At 38.8% G+C, this 15,524-nt stretch overlaps 1 protein-coding gene across 1 annotated transcript in view; it reads left to right on the top strand.

Annotated features, from left to right (window-relative positions):
* The window catches only part of nlgn4xa (neuroligin 4 X-linked a), a 109,798-nt gene that overhangs the window by 76,383 nt on the left and 17,891 nt on the right, over positions 1-15,524 (top strand). The window contains exon 5 of the mRNA XM_042404183.1: positions 13,939-14,124. Coding sequence (XP_042260117.1) covers positions 13,939-14,124 — 186 coding nt within the window. The remainder of the gene's footprint in view (positions 1-13,938; positions 14,125-15,524) is intronic.

Below are 15,524 nucleotides of genomic sequence, written 5' to 3'. Positions count from 1 at the left end.
ATAATACTTGTGTACTTTTACTGTAGTAGGATTTTTCATGTAGGATTTTTACTTGTAATGGAATATTTTTACATTACTGTAGTGGTAAGTACCAGTACATGTAAAGAATGTGAATACTTCTTTAACAACTGATTCCAGGACAGTGGAATAATAAGCAGAACCCAAGACAACAGTTACACATTCAGTGACAATCTCTGCCTTCGCTGCACAGATTTTGACCACTTTCTTCTAACCTGGCTTTGGCAAGGCCCTCAACTTTATGGAAATCCAACATTTAATCACCAGTACTAAACTTTCATTTTAACAGAGGGAGCCCCTGTGACTCTCTGACTGGACCTCAAGATGAGGTAAAAGAAGCAGGAGCTACTTTCACCATTTCAGTTTACATTGTGTTTTAGTGGTCTATATGACTACTTTGAATATTACTGGAGATATTCCATACAAAACATATGATTATCTTATGAAATGTGGAACCTTGTTATAGAGCAACACAACAGTATAGCCAAAATTAGCTCCACCAGCTTTTCAATTGTTGCTTTAATTATTGCAGCTCAAGTGGTTGAGGCAGACTGCCACTGCACTCACACTGCATACTCCTCTCACTGCAACATATATCCATCACACCCTTTTGATCCTGATGGTGTCCTTATCTAGATATGAGATACACAAATCTGGATGACCAGCTGTCCAAATGGGGCAACTGCATCGTGGCCCCAAACTCTCACAGGGGCCAGGTTGACATATGGTAATTAAATCAATTGCACAATTGTTTAGTAACACTGTTTGCACCACTAAAGCACATTATAATCTGAAACAATAGGAGCCATAAGACAGAAGAATATACTTTCTAGGTCTTTATTATTTCAATTTATGTTGCATTTATATTTTCCCAAATAAATGTGTATTTAATCAAGTTACCACAACTTAATTTCTAATTAATGCATACACAATGCATAGAGAGAGGAAGAGACATAGGTCATTTTTGCCCTCTAATGGGTTAGTGTGGCCTTGGAGATAGTGTGTTACCTGATCTAAAGGCACCAGACTGCAGTACTGTCACACACACACACACACACACACACACACACTGCACAGACACAGAATACACCTCATACATACATGTGTGTATCTGTGCCCGGAGCCGGCTCGTCCCAGATCAGCAAATGAACTGGCTCTTGTTCCCTTTGATGCTGTGAAGAACATCTCTCATTGTCAGAGTAAACAACACGGAGAAGACTCGTGCCTTGTTATTGGGAGAAAAGTCACATCTCATCAAAGGCTTTCTCACTGAAAATGAGAAAAATCCAGACAACAGATGTATATTGTTTACCTGCTTCCAAAAACATCCCCAAATAATTAAGCTGGCCAACATCTGTGTTCGCTGGCGCTGTATGAACTATTAAGAGAGAAGAATTCACAGGATGGATGAGCTGTGTTGATGAGTCAATTCAAGCTGCCATCAAAGCTGGTCGTTCCTTTCAGTGTTTGCTTTCAATTTATTGTTAGCTGCCTGTTTATTAAGCTCATAAATGAGATGACCGTAAAGATCATATATGTCTGTCACTATCAGAGCCAAAAAATTGTCTTAAACAACCAGAGCTACACTTCTATTTTACCACAGGTCTGAAAAAAGTCAGCGGCGCTCATTGTTGTTAAAATGTGTTAAAAAAGCTGAGACGTTTTGTTTTATTAACTAATATAGAGAACACTTTACTTAAAGCCCTCATTTATAAGCAGTTTATAGACATTTAATACGTTTTATAACACACTATAATGTAGTTATAAGCAGATATGTCATCAGTTATAACTTCTCCTATGAAGACATATTTTATATTATTACTAGTATGCTATAAACCATTTATTAACTGTTTATATGCTGCGTATAAATGGTAAATAGGGGCTCTTAACATGAAGTGTTACTGAACACTCTATAGGCAACAGCTTTTAAATCATCATGCTAGGAGATAAATTTGGCAGAAAACATAATTGATCATTTGAATAAATAAATAAGAAAAAAAAGAAAAAATGTCTTCCTGATAAAATATTGTATGTGATTATTTATTATGTATTTATATATAAAAGTAAGAAAAGCTGATTCAAAATCACACTGACATTTGTGAACATGTATATACCAACAAAATTCCCAGCCCCCAACATACAGTTAAACCTCACTCAACAGTATGTCATGTGGTTCACTCTACATGTCTAGATAAGAATGATATTTCTAAAAACAATGTTGCATTGTTGTTTTAATAAACATATAGCACACTTAAGTGAATACCATTTCCCACAAAGCCAAGACCTTCGCTGGTTTAACATCACCAGTTGGAGAAACAGAAGGCACCAGTTGCATTATGACCAACACCCACAGCTGTTTTTAATGTAAGCCCACATACCATTGGAACATTAAAATGTCTGCACCACTGTCTTGTTTCCCAGCATTGACAAACATCAGCTCTTCAGAAAACTAGCAATTATCATAATCGCTCCTTCAATTGGTGTGTTTGTTCTGTTTTTATGACGAGACAACGGAGTGTTTTGCACTTGAGCCCAGTCAAGTTGCGATCTATGAGAATGGAAATTGCACAAGATGTTTTGTAGATTCAAAGATTCAAAGCTGCTCCTTATGTGCTAAGCTTTTGGTATCGTTTTCACCTATTAAGATTTCATGTTCATGTACAGTATGTGTTCATTAAAGGGGGATATATTCTTTCAGCAGAATACATGTTACTCCCTTAAAGGGCACATAGTATGCTTTTTTTTAATTTTGTGTTATTTATATAGTGTTACGATGTCAGATATGGCTAAACATGGTCAGGTTAACCTCAAATTCCAAAACTTGAGGTTAATATGTATAGAAATGTTCCCTGGAAGTCAAAAGCCAGGGCTTCAACCTGCTCTAAACGCTTTGTTTGCAATGTTTTTTTCTACCTTGTCGAGTATGCCCATAAACAGCCATCTGTTCTGTAGTCCTGGTTGCTAAGGTGGTTGCTAAGGTTTTCCCATGTGTTGTTTGCATTGTCCACTCTCATTGTTCGGATTCCAGCTCGAACATGTACAGATGTATGTGAGAAGTTGACATTTAGAGTAAAGAACAAGTAAAAGAAGTGAAATCCTACTACTATTGCTTATTTATGTAGCTGTTGGAAGTCAGCCGAGACGCAGCTTCCGGGGCTGACCAATCAGAACAGAGTAGGCTCATTAGGAGGGGGGTCTTAAAGAGACAGGAGCTAAAACTGCCTGTTTCAGACAGAGGCTGAACTGAGGGGCTGAATAAAAGGTCAGTATGAGTTAAAATAGGAGTTTTTTAAACTGTAAATCAAACAAAGATATTCCAATAGAGCCCCAGATTAAAAATATTAACCTGGAAATGTGCGTAGTATGTCTTTAAAGTGCAGAGCCTTTTCCATTAAATCTAACCCAGCAAATGGTCAGTTACTTGATATACTGTATCATGCTATCTCTGACTGAAATTTTTAAAAATCATGAAATGTTCCAACCCTAATTTTCCAGGATTATATTTCATTTTTTTCACAAAGACAGATGACATAAACCCTCAATGAGACATTGCAGAGTCACAGAAGCGAGCGTCAAAGCAGCTAAACAGCTACAAGTGTTGTGATGATAGGAATTTGACTCATTATTGTGCAGAACATGTTAATTGTTTTTGTTTCCTAACATGATTTTATGAGGCCATAGTCATTGCAAATGCAATTGATTGAATGAAGTATCATTCTGCTGGCAGTGAATGTGCATTGCTTTCAGTCTGTTTAGCTTCATCACTACCAACAGAAGTAAGTAACAGTGCACAGTAATGGAAAAAGTTGGAATAGTTCCATTAAACTGGTAATTAGCTGCATAATAAAGATGCAGCAAGACACAACTGCAGAACACGTGATGTTGAACGTGATGGATGACATTATCATGGCAGCACTGTGTCTCTGAGCTCTATTTATTGAATTCTGGGCCTTTTGGGAGGTGCGGTGAACCTGTAATAGGAGTGTTTTCCAGGAGGTTTTTCTCACAGTAATGACAGGGTAAGATGACACTGGTGTTATCTTTTAAAATACCCCTAAATACATCTAGTCTGTGCATGGGGACCAGGCGTAGCCTAGTCAACCACAGCTAATCTGCAGCTTAAGTGAAAAAAAGAGAAGTTGCAGAGGAATGTCCACATTTGTCTTTCTCAGTCATTATCATAATGTCATTCTGAGTGTGACTCATTGCTGCGTTGTCATCCAGAATTTGCCACACGATGTGACCCTCAAATGCACCGGCGTGGGCTCTCTGACAGCTGTGGTGAGCTTGTTTCACTGCTGTACTGTCAGTCAGGGGAGGTTATGTTTATCACCAGGCGTGCCCCATGTGGGATTTAATACTTCGGCCTAATTACAGACCTCTGCCTCGGCTCTGATTGTCTCAGCCCGGCTCTGATTGTCTCAGCCCAGCTCTGATTGTTGTCTCTTCACCTTCCCTCGTCCCTGTGATGCTGCTTGAAGCTGGTTTTACCCGGGCCTGGTGGGCGACGTCATGTGGGACAAACAGGAGGTTTGAACATGGCTATGGCTGAGCTTAGCTGACCTTGCTGAGCTTATCCCAAACCATTCCCTTCCCATCATTCCCTTTGATAATTAACATTTCATCTGGGAGCCGCGGGGGAGATTATCTTCTGGACAGAGAGCACAATTAACTACTATTACTGTCATGTTGTCAGTGTGCTCTGCCTCTCTCTATAGAACAGCGTGATAAAGGACCTCTACGTGGAGGACCTTTACTTTTTCCCCTTCCTGCTGTATTAAAAAATATCTGCTAAGTAAAAATGTGAAGATTATTTGCTGGTTTCACCAAGGCTCATTTTTGTGATTACAACTGCTACAATCTGTTCCCCAAAGCAAGACACTAGAAAAGCAAGGCTTTTGGCTGCTCCATTTCCTATTAATTTGTAACTGACTGTAAATGTGGACTCACAGGATGTTTGTTTGAGCTTTTATACCCAAATTCTGATGTCATTAGTGCTGGATGTCTTTCCTTTTTGGCGGAGAAATCATTGTAATGGGTTATTTTCTTGGGCCTGTCATGTTCACAAAAGTGTGAAAATTAAGTTGCACTGTTACATTTTGTGTTTCTTGCTGACCTCATGATCCTGATTCTGCAACCATTTTCCAGAATGTCAATGAAAAAGTATCTCAGAAAGCTCATTTGCACTTAGCCATTTCATGAACCAGAATCGAAATCTGCTTGCTTAGATGTATTTTAGTCAGATGTTGAAAAGGTATAAATGCATCCACCTCTCTGAGACACATAATTACGTAATCTCTTCTCTCAAATGTATTTATGTTTTGCCTCTACAGGGTCTATCCTCTTGTCATAATGGCAGCTGAAGTTACACTTAAATTAGCCATTGTTATCTTTATCTTGTCAAAGTGACAGAAAGTAAACGTCTCCAGCAATTTCTACACATATAACCATAAAAACTGTGCACCAAGCTGCAGAAGGATTTACCTGATCCATGAACAGTGCAACCATGAAATGACCTGTGTCAGTGAGAACCCGCAGAGAGAAGCAAAATGTTTTTTGTGTAATCCATCAATATGTGTTAGCCATGTGTTTGTGGAAGGGGAAATTAATAAAAGACCTCAACCACATTCTTTCTGTGAATGGTGAAGTGTGGTTTTATTTGATGGGCATGGTTAGCTTATCATCCCAAATCAATCAAATTGATTTGGGATGATACATTTATGCATACACCCCTGAATTCAAGAGGAGTCATCAAGACTGTTGTAACGTTATAAGAGAAAAGAAAAGAATTTTAATAGAAAAAACATTAAAACATGATTTCATGATATATTTAGCGTATAAGACATAACTGAACATTTAACACAGGGTCACAGCTTCTTTTTGCTCTACTTCTTGCAACTTTGAGTTCAAAGAGGATATAAAATAGACATTTCTCCATTTCTAGCATGAGTGATGTAATGAAATTAAACACATGCATTGACTCATATGGCTCTCTGGTCTTGTGAACATTTTGTGCTCACAGCTCTAGCAGTTGGCATTCTGCCGGGTCACCGTCTGTCCACAGCGCTGCAGTGCCATTTCACTTTGTGTCATTTGTGTCACTCACACTGCTCTGCTGTCATCTGATGGTGCTACTTTTTAACATTAAAACTCTATACAATCCTGTGGCATTTAGATAACACTCAGATGGTATATTCAGAACTTGGTCAAAAATTCATTTTAAATTTCAACACAGATGTTTTCTGCAGATTAAGTCAGTTCAGCTGGTGCAAATGGAACTGAATGACAGTGCTTGTATTTGGCTCTGCAAACATATTCCTGCTGTCAGGTGGAAATCTCATGCGTCTCCAAAATGCCAACATTTCATCGACTTGTTAAATTTGACCACATGGATTTTGGAGTTTATCCAGTAGAGTTTGAGTACTGGCGCTCAGTCAGAATACTGATGTTGACAATGCATTATTTTGTCAGTTACTATAAATGACATAAATGCTCTACGGTTTTGTTGTAACCTCATTGGATTAGTTACCACATTGGATAACTGCCAATTTCAAATTCAAATACTCAACAGAAAGCATGGAAGATGATTCCAGATGTAGTCCAGAGTAACACCTCCATTTCCACATTTTCAGTATAAGGGCCTACTGAGAATACCATCAAGTGGGACCAGATGTGTAACCTACACAAAGTAAATAAAGCACATCATGTGAACATAAAATAGCTAAATTAAAATGGGTGAAAATGAGGTCAGTCATTATACCTCCTCCCACAGTGCTGTTCAAACCTTGTGGTTGTGTCCACTCTGTGCTTTGTCATGACTGACCTACATTAAGCTCCCAGACCCTGCCAAGGCAGAATTAATACAAATAGAGGAGGGTAGGGATTAATGCTTCCTTCCCAGAGCAGTGGGAGAGCTGATGATGATGAAGGGTTTCCTCGGGGCCCAGTGAGAGATCACAGTGTCACTGACAGCACGGCAGAAACCTTATCTGAAAAAGCAATGGGATTCTCTGTCAGTTATCGGTCAAAACTATTATTATTTATTACATCTTTTGTCTTTTAAAATCTGAGTCCATTTGGTGTAGACATGTTACAGGCTAACATAAACATTCCAAACATTTCTATATTAATAAAAACAACTTTGTCACCATTATATATAACACATTATGATTGAACACACTGTAAATCAACTTCATGGAAGCTTTTGCTGATATAAACATCTGGAAAATCCTCTGGTACAGGAATTACTTTGTACCAGGGTGTATTTGATGTTTCTTGGTAGGATAGGTAGCATTAGAGTATGATCATATACAGTTTAAGCATAATGTGCCTTTTTTTGACTGACAGGTAATCTCTTGGAAGCACAGCACTGACTGCTTAGTCATGTCAAACAGACAAACCTGAGAAAGTGTGAAAACATTATAGTTGAGGGGGAACACTGGGTTGGGGATTATTTCGTCAAATTTTATGACATAATTGCTCAGCTAGGAACAACTAGAAAGTTGAGCTTGAAGGTCCATTCTTGACCTTGGAAAGCAGTTTGAAAAAAAATGTCATCACAAGGTCCACTTAAGTGTTTTGTCTGAAGCAGTCATACATATCTCACGGTCTTACTAAGTAGATGGAGGCTGCTAAATTATCATGGAGATGATTTAGTTGTTAAATATCTTGAATGCAGTGTGCCACAGTGAAGTGTACTGCCTTTGTTGTACTGCATACAGTATATGAGTAACCTTCCAACACAGCTGATTAAGTGCAGAATCAGTATGTATGCAGACGATACAGTTCTTTACTCTTCTGGGAATATGACAGAGGAATTTCAGCATGAAAGAACAGCCTCATGTTAATTGGCTTCTTTCTGAAAAGATGAAATATGATCCTAGTGTGTCAAAGCTAAATGGGTAACTACCACATATAGCCACATAAGCCGTTTGAGTTTTTAAGAAAGAAACAATTAGATAATTGTGTAGAATTTCTTGGCAGTTGATTTCTGGAGGAGTGTCCTGATTTCTTTTTGTTTGTTCAATTGTGAGGTTGTCCATAATTTACAAATACAAAACATTTTTCTATGTAATATTTTCTTTTATGTAAGTTAAGCTGCCCTGCTGAAATGACTCGCATGTATAAGTTGCACCATATTGCATAGTCCTTTACAGGGCCCTTGGGCTAGTTGTAGGCTTTATTATTTATTGGTGGGGCTAAGCACTTTGTGGTAAATGCATGGATATATATATAGGAGACCATTTGAAAGTAAGATTTCAAGTATCAATTATTAACGCTTTTGATAGTTTAAAAACTAACAATAACACTTAAGTTTTTAAGTAAAAGGGACATAATTGCACTCTGATAGGACTGGTAGGTAGAGCCCAAGTGCAGATAGAATGCAGGCAGATGCAGAAATTAACTTAACTTTGTAAAACATGGAAAAACTGTCTCAAAAACTGTAGGCCGAATAACAGAGAAACTACACAGCTCACATCTAGAGAAAAAAGAGCAACACAGTTTAAAAAGCGGCATATAGTGACATATTATTCCAGCCTGCAGTCTTGCACTTACCAGCTTGGAATTTTAGCTCTTTAGCTGGTTGTGTTTGGGAGTTTTTGAAAAGGGCATGTTTTTTTAAAGGCTGGGCACAGGGGTCCTTCCTCTGGCTACCAGCCGGCTAACATCTGTAACAGCACTGCCAAAAGTGGGCAGCACCAGAGGAGCAACTGTAGACTGTAGGAGGTGGTCTCCATCACCATCTAGCCTCAATCTAGCACCACCAACAGTATATTAACCAAGTACTTATTCTGCACCTGTCAAGTGAAACTGTGAAAATTGACATCATTTGTTTGAATTTTGCATTAGTAATGCAGCTGAAAGAGCAGTGAGCATTCTCTTCATATAATTCACCCTGCAGAGTATTTTAAAATGTCTACTATTAGAGTGTTTTCCATTCCAGTATTGACAACTCTCCTCAGGCTCTAATTTCACCAGTGACTCTTTGATAGACACGGCAGGGGTAAAATGTCCGCTGGATTTCTATGAAGTCTAAATTTAAGTGATATTTCATTCTTTCCCTCAGAACATTTAGAAATACTGTCAGTTATTTTAAATCATGAACTTGTCAGTTAAATGAATGGCCGTCAGAGTGCCAGCATAAGCCATGCTGAATCCACAGCCATTTCTTTCTCCTGCATTACTCAGGAAGTAAACAAGGACTTTCAGCAATTACAGCTTCCTATTCATCAAAGATCTGTCATGTTTTACATCTTCTTCTTCAGTCTGATATCAGAGGCTATTTGCAGTATTTATTAAGGAAATGTATCAGAGGATGTGACTGTTTGATGACTAACAACTATGAGCACAGAATAAATAATACTGTCTATAAAGTGCTGCCATCCAACACATTACTATGTATCAGAACATAGAGCTGAACAATATTTGGAGAATATCTAATTTTGTGATTGAAATTGCTGTCATTTTTCTATAAATTACCCAGGCCTATATTTGTATCCTACATAGAATTAAACATACTTTTGTACCTAGCATTATCACGTCTTGTTTCTGCATGAATAGTAATAGATGAGATAATGCACTTGCTTGTTGTGGAGGTCCTCCCAAGGCTCTTTTTTTTCAGTTTGTGTTTTTTTGTAGTTTGTCAAAGAAAAATCAACTTCTAAGTAAATATTTCAAAATTTTCTATAGAAAAGTTGACTAGTTTAGTGCAGATTGAATCTTACATTACTGGCATACTTGACATTATTGTAATAATATAATGAAAATTATTGTTAATTCCAGGTTACAACAGCTGCATAGATGCCCATTTATGGTAATAATGACAAAATACTGGTAAATTATGTCTATGTTTTGATATCTGACTGGCAGACTAATGATAACAGCTCTGCAATAAAGCTGCAATAACTTCACTGACTGACAGAAGGAGTTAGCAGTAGTAATGGACCACTCCTTACATTTTTCAAATATCAAAAATGTACAGAGTGGTGCATCTTCTATGACAAAAAACATCTTTGGCTGAGCATAAATAGCATGCAGAGAGCGTATTAAGGAGTCAACAGCCTAGTTTATTTTAACAGAATCAGTGTTGTCATTACAGACAGTGACATCATCGCCAGCGTAGATTTTCACTTTCTACAGCTTCTGTTAATTATATCAGTTATATTACATTTTCAGTCTAAAAATGATTAATCGTTCAGCCCTACCTGAACAGGTTTAATGTCCCTATATGTTTCTTATTCCTTATTATTTTACACGTAGAGGTCCTTTTAGGTCTCTTTGGTCTCAGATAAGTCTCTGTTTCTCAGACATTTGTCCATGATGTATCTCTAGGCGGTAGGCTTAGTTATATCTGCAGTCTATTTTCAGGACATGGTGCTTTGAAATGAAGCTTTGACTAATCTTCACACATCCTGGGGAGCGCCCGGTAGGCACGCTTCTCTCCTTGGTTCCTTTGTGGTGAAGGATGAGAGGGGAGAGAAAAAATAGGGAACAGAAGAGAAGTGACAGAGATGGAGGGAGAGGAGGAGTGAAAAGGTGGAGTGGAATGGAGAGGGGAGAGGAGAGGAGAGGAGAGGCGAGCCAGGGCCTGTGGTCATCCTACAGGGTGTATGAGGCTGCCAGAGGCCTTGTAATCCTCCCCCACCCCTGCCCTCCATCCCCTCTCTATCATCCCCTCCACCTCACCATGACAAACCGGATCTGCTCTCTATCAAAGAGCCACAGGCTACCTCTCCTCTTTTTCCTCCTTTCTTACCCAGCAGTCCTCATCCCATTTGTCATTTACACTGCCTGGGTCAGCTCGCAGGGACAGACTGTCGCTGCCAGGCTTGGCCAGTGAGCTCCCAGGCCTGGCAAGGCGGAGCCACCAGTTTCCCCAGTGGCAGCATTTAGAAAGCCACTTAATGGGTTTAGGCGCATTTGCTAATTTGTCAACAAGTTTCGGATGTGAAGCTCGCTGCCAGGCTGGTTGGTCTGGCACTTGACTGGAAGGGATCTCTATTGGCCGACCATTTCTGGAGCCATGGGTAAAATCAAATTTAAAGGCCTTTGCATACTTGACTATTTATGTGTTGGCGCTCGAGGCAGCAGAACTTAATGCTGACTGGCTTCAAAACAGGCTGACGGACTGAATGCTTATTGTTATTGTATGAAGACGGTTATGGAAGTAAATAATAACTTTTTGCATATTTAGGTTTGAAAACAATTAAATATACAGGCAGGTGTGCCTCATTCATACATACAGATTCAAAATAGCAGGTTCTCCCCTGTCTCTGAAGATCCTAAAGCTTTCAGGCATGTTTGTGTTGAGTGTGTAATTTACATACTCAGCTCTGTTAAGGCAGTTATTTTCTCATGTTGCCACTATGCTGGCGCATGACAAAGTATTTTATTTATCAAGAGTTGTCTATTCCATGCATCGTTCTCCTTGTTTGAGTCCTGGTAGCTTGTTAAAATTCTATAATAGAGAATTGGGAAGTCATTGTCTGCGACAATCAGCTCTCAGTTCTTTTACGTGGTTGAGTGGAGTAGAAAACAACTGTGCTTCTGTTTCACAAGGGAGTCAAAACAAGAGTTATTGGTTGTCACCAGGTTGCTGCTCCCGCCTGTCAGAGAACATTTGCATGAAGTCTCAACTCCCCCACTCTGCACCACTAAACACCTTTTGAGTCAGAAGGCCACCTGCATATTTTTTGAGGTCCAGCAACTTATCCTCAATGTCCACTGGATGCATTATGGCTGTTGGAGAAGATCCTCTGCCATTGTAGCCAGTGTCCACAAGATGCATGAGCATCTATTTTCTCCACTCTGTTATCATTACGTGCTTTATCTGTTTGTAGAGTAGTTATAGCTTTTCATGATGCAATTCACTAGAGACTGTATATAAATGCCTATATTTACAGTTGACATGAAATGTGTAATGATGCATTTAATTTGTTACTGACTTTGTCTCTATATACGTATAGCTTTTTTTGGTTTGTTTGTTCATGTTACTTCTCCGGCAAAATCTGTGAAGAGAGAGGACTGCTGTTGGTTTTCCTGCTGCTTATATACACTATTCAGCAGATACAGCTACAAAGTGAAGATAAGATTGAGTGCTGCGTAAAGTTATTAAAGTTTCTGTTACCACAGCATTCATAAACGAGCTACAAATGTCTTTTAAACATACTGCAAAATACAAAATGTCAGCAAATCAACTACACAATTTTGACATTTGTCATTTCCAGTTGATATTTGAAACATGGCAAAGATGCATCTGAGCCATGGCACAAGCAGAACGCAATGCAGTAGCATCTAGTGAACATGAGGGGTTAGATTTGGTTACTTTTAGTCACTTGCTTGAGCGGGGTCACCAGCACTTTCTGGATTGTTCTGGACTGTGATAGTGAATGGGCATCAGTAGTGAGAAATGTGAATGAGCAGGCAACATTTCACCGTTCTCCATTGTTTGCCTTGGGAGCACTGTCTCTTTTGGTTTCAGTTCAACAGCGCTTATAACTTTATATAATTTATCTTGATTTGCGTTCTTTCTTGCTTTCAGCTTATATTCAAAGCTTGTGAAATTATAGGTAGATTTATGTACATTGCAGCTTGGATTTAGTTAAAGTTACAGAGTTTGAATCAGTTAAAATCCAAGTATGGCATTACTCTGTATTGTTCTTATTGTCAGCAAATCCCATAAAAATCAAAACCAACAAAGTGCATCTCTCAATACTTTCTGACTTCCATATCCTGTCCGTGACTCTCAGTGCCAAGCCCATTGATTCATACTGAAGACATCTTTAAAAACAGCTCACAAATATATAGTTTCATTTTTTAAAAAGTCGCTGATCTCCTAAAACAGCTGATCATTGTAGTTTTTATCAAACATTACTCAAACAGGTGGAAATATTTGTTTTTTCAGCAGTGGATTAATCCACATTCGGTGCTCTAGTGAGTATTTCTGGCAGCAGGACGGTGTGTGTGTGTGGGACTGAGTCAAAACAAACAACAATGTGTGTGTTCATGGTAATGAAGGAACATGTCACCCAGTGCAACAGTGTGACTCACTGATGTTTTTTTGTTAGTTGTTGGACAACAAAGGAGTTCAGTTGCACAGAGGAATAAAATCTATAAGATCTAGCAACCTCTACTGACTTTTCAAGCGCACTTGCTATTTTCTACTGAAAAGAGTCAATAAGACTTCCAACTGCTAAATTAACAGTTTAAAGCAGCAAAATACAACTCTCATGCAATAATGAAGATATAATACGTTGAGAATACAACCTGCAATCTTGGTAAAATACTGAAACCAGCCAGATGAATTCAGAGAGCTATGATGCCTTCTTAAAGGTGCAGTGTGCAGAATTTAGTGGCATCTAGCAGAACGGATTTGGCAGAAATGAAATATAATAATCATAAGTATGTTTTAGTTAGTGTATAATCACCCAAAAATAAGAATTTTTGTGTTTTTGTTACTTTAGAATGAGCCCTTTATATCTACATAGGGAGCGGGTCCTCCATTCCAAACACTGCCATGTTTCTACAGTAGCCCAGAAGGGACAAACCAAACACTGGCTCTAGAGAGAACCTTTCACGTTTTTCATGAGTTTCTTCGCCACCGTAGATCCACCTACAAGCTTGGAAGGGGAGGGTGAGGGGAGATGTATTTATTTGGTTGCAATCTGCAACCTCACCGCTAGATGCCACTAAATCCTACACACTGGTCCTTTAATTTCAGCAATTTAACTCACTTAAACAGTGAATGAGGCAGGTTTGGAAGATTTTAGGCTTTGAGACAACAGAATAAGGAAAAAAAAACACAGATAAGAAAAAAAATCCTAATATGTTGTATACTCACCTTACATCAAATAAATGCCAAAAACCTTTCAGAAGTAAAGTTGAGATGTGTTTTTCTCTTGTTTGTTTTCATCATTTCAGGCTTTCTAAGCACAGGAGACCAGGCAGCCAAGGGCAACTACGGCCTGCTGGATCAAATTCAGGCTCTCAGGTGGATCAAAGAGAACATCCAGGCCTTCAAAGGAGACCCAAAGAGAGTGACCATTTTTGGCTCTGGTGCTGGAGCATCATGCGTCAGCCTGCTCACCCTCTCGCATTACTCAGAAGGTACGTGTACTCGCTCACAGGCATGCAGATGAACATAGAGATATGCTCGCATGCAAAAGGCTGTTTAATCATTTTGTCATTTCTGCTATATATGTGAATCATGCTTTTAGGACTTCTTATCAAAAGCAGTTTCCCAGCAAGCTCTGGCGCTTTGGTTTTGTTCAATTTAAGAAATGCATCTTACCGTTCAGCTGAATCTAATATAAGTCTTCTGCCATCTTAGTTAGCCCAATCAAGTGGATGTCTTCCAAAGATATCCAGCAAAGCATAGTCTACGTACATAACTGATAGGCCCATATAGCTGAAATACAGCATTTAATTGCAATTAAGGTAAGCGTATTCCATGGTGACATCAGTGTTTTTTTAGCTTCCGGAGGGGAGGGAGAGAGAGAGACTTTATTAGGCTATCACTGCCTCTAATACCAAATATTACAAAGAGAAGTAAAAAGAATTAAACTTGGGGCCTCTTACTACATGCTTAATTGTGTGGAAAAATCAATATGGGAGGGTCTCCAAAATCTTGTTTTTGTGGCTGACATAAAAGGAGAAACCTGCTTCACAAAAGGTGTGTGATGGGGAAGGGCAGTAAAGTCTTCACACTTAATGCTTGACAGGAGTAATGACAGAGGCTGCTTAACAGAATGTGCCGAGGTGAGCTGCAGTACCAACACTGTATGGACTGGCAGGTGAGAATTGTGGATCTGACACCAAATCCACACACAATAATTGCGCATAAGCGTGCAGAACAGCAGTAGCCCATGAGTCATGACACTTAAAAACACCCTGAATGTATTCAATAATCATGTTATACATATTGTTGACAGATGATAAAGTCAGTGACAGAGTTAAAATCACCAGTTCTTATATAATTCATTGCAGCATTAGAAATGTTAATGGTTTTTAATTGGTTTTTGGAGAACCCAACCCCACCCCTCTGTGATTCAAACACTGCTACAAACTCATGGAAATACCGACGTAAACTGACCATCCTGAAATGTATTTAAGCATTGTAGTTTTGGAAGATATCCACTTGATTTGACTAAGAATTGCGAGCACTGCTTACATGTGTAGTTTCAACTTTTGTAAATGGTTGTAGCTTGCAAATTACAGATAGGGCTCTCACAAGCTCGTGCATGGGTTACAAATATGACACTTGTTTTAATTAGTGAAATGTGGCAAAAATTACAGACATATTTCTTGGAATTATGCTCCATTTCCCAAAATTCTAAACACAAATGCATGACTGCACACTCATCTTCACAATTTTCCATGTCAAACCCAAACTCTCCACTAAAACCATGTAGTCTTGCATCTAAGCCAAACTTTGCCTTCAGACATCACGCAAAAGCCGCCAAATACACACACACTACAAAATTACACATTGCACACTGGTGGGATCA

The sequence above is a fragment of the Thunnus maccoyii genome, chromosome 24 (genome assembly GCF_910596095.1).
Source record: "Thunnus maccoyii chromosome 24, fThuMac1.1, whole genome shotgun sequence".
NCBI lineage: Eukaryota > Metazoa > Chordata > Actinopteri > Scombriformes > Scombridae > Thunnus > Thunnus maccoyii.
Note: the sequence above shows the minus strand (reverse complement) of the source record. Positions and strands in the feature narration are given on the sequence as shown.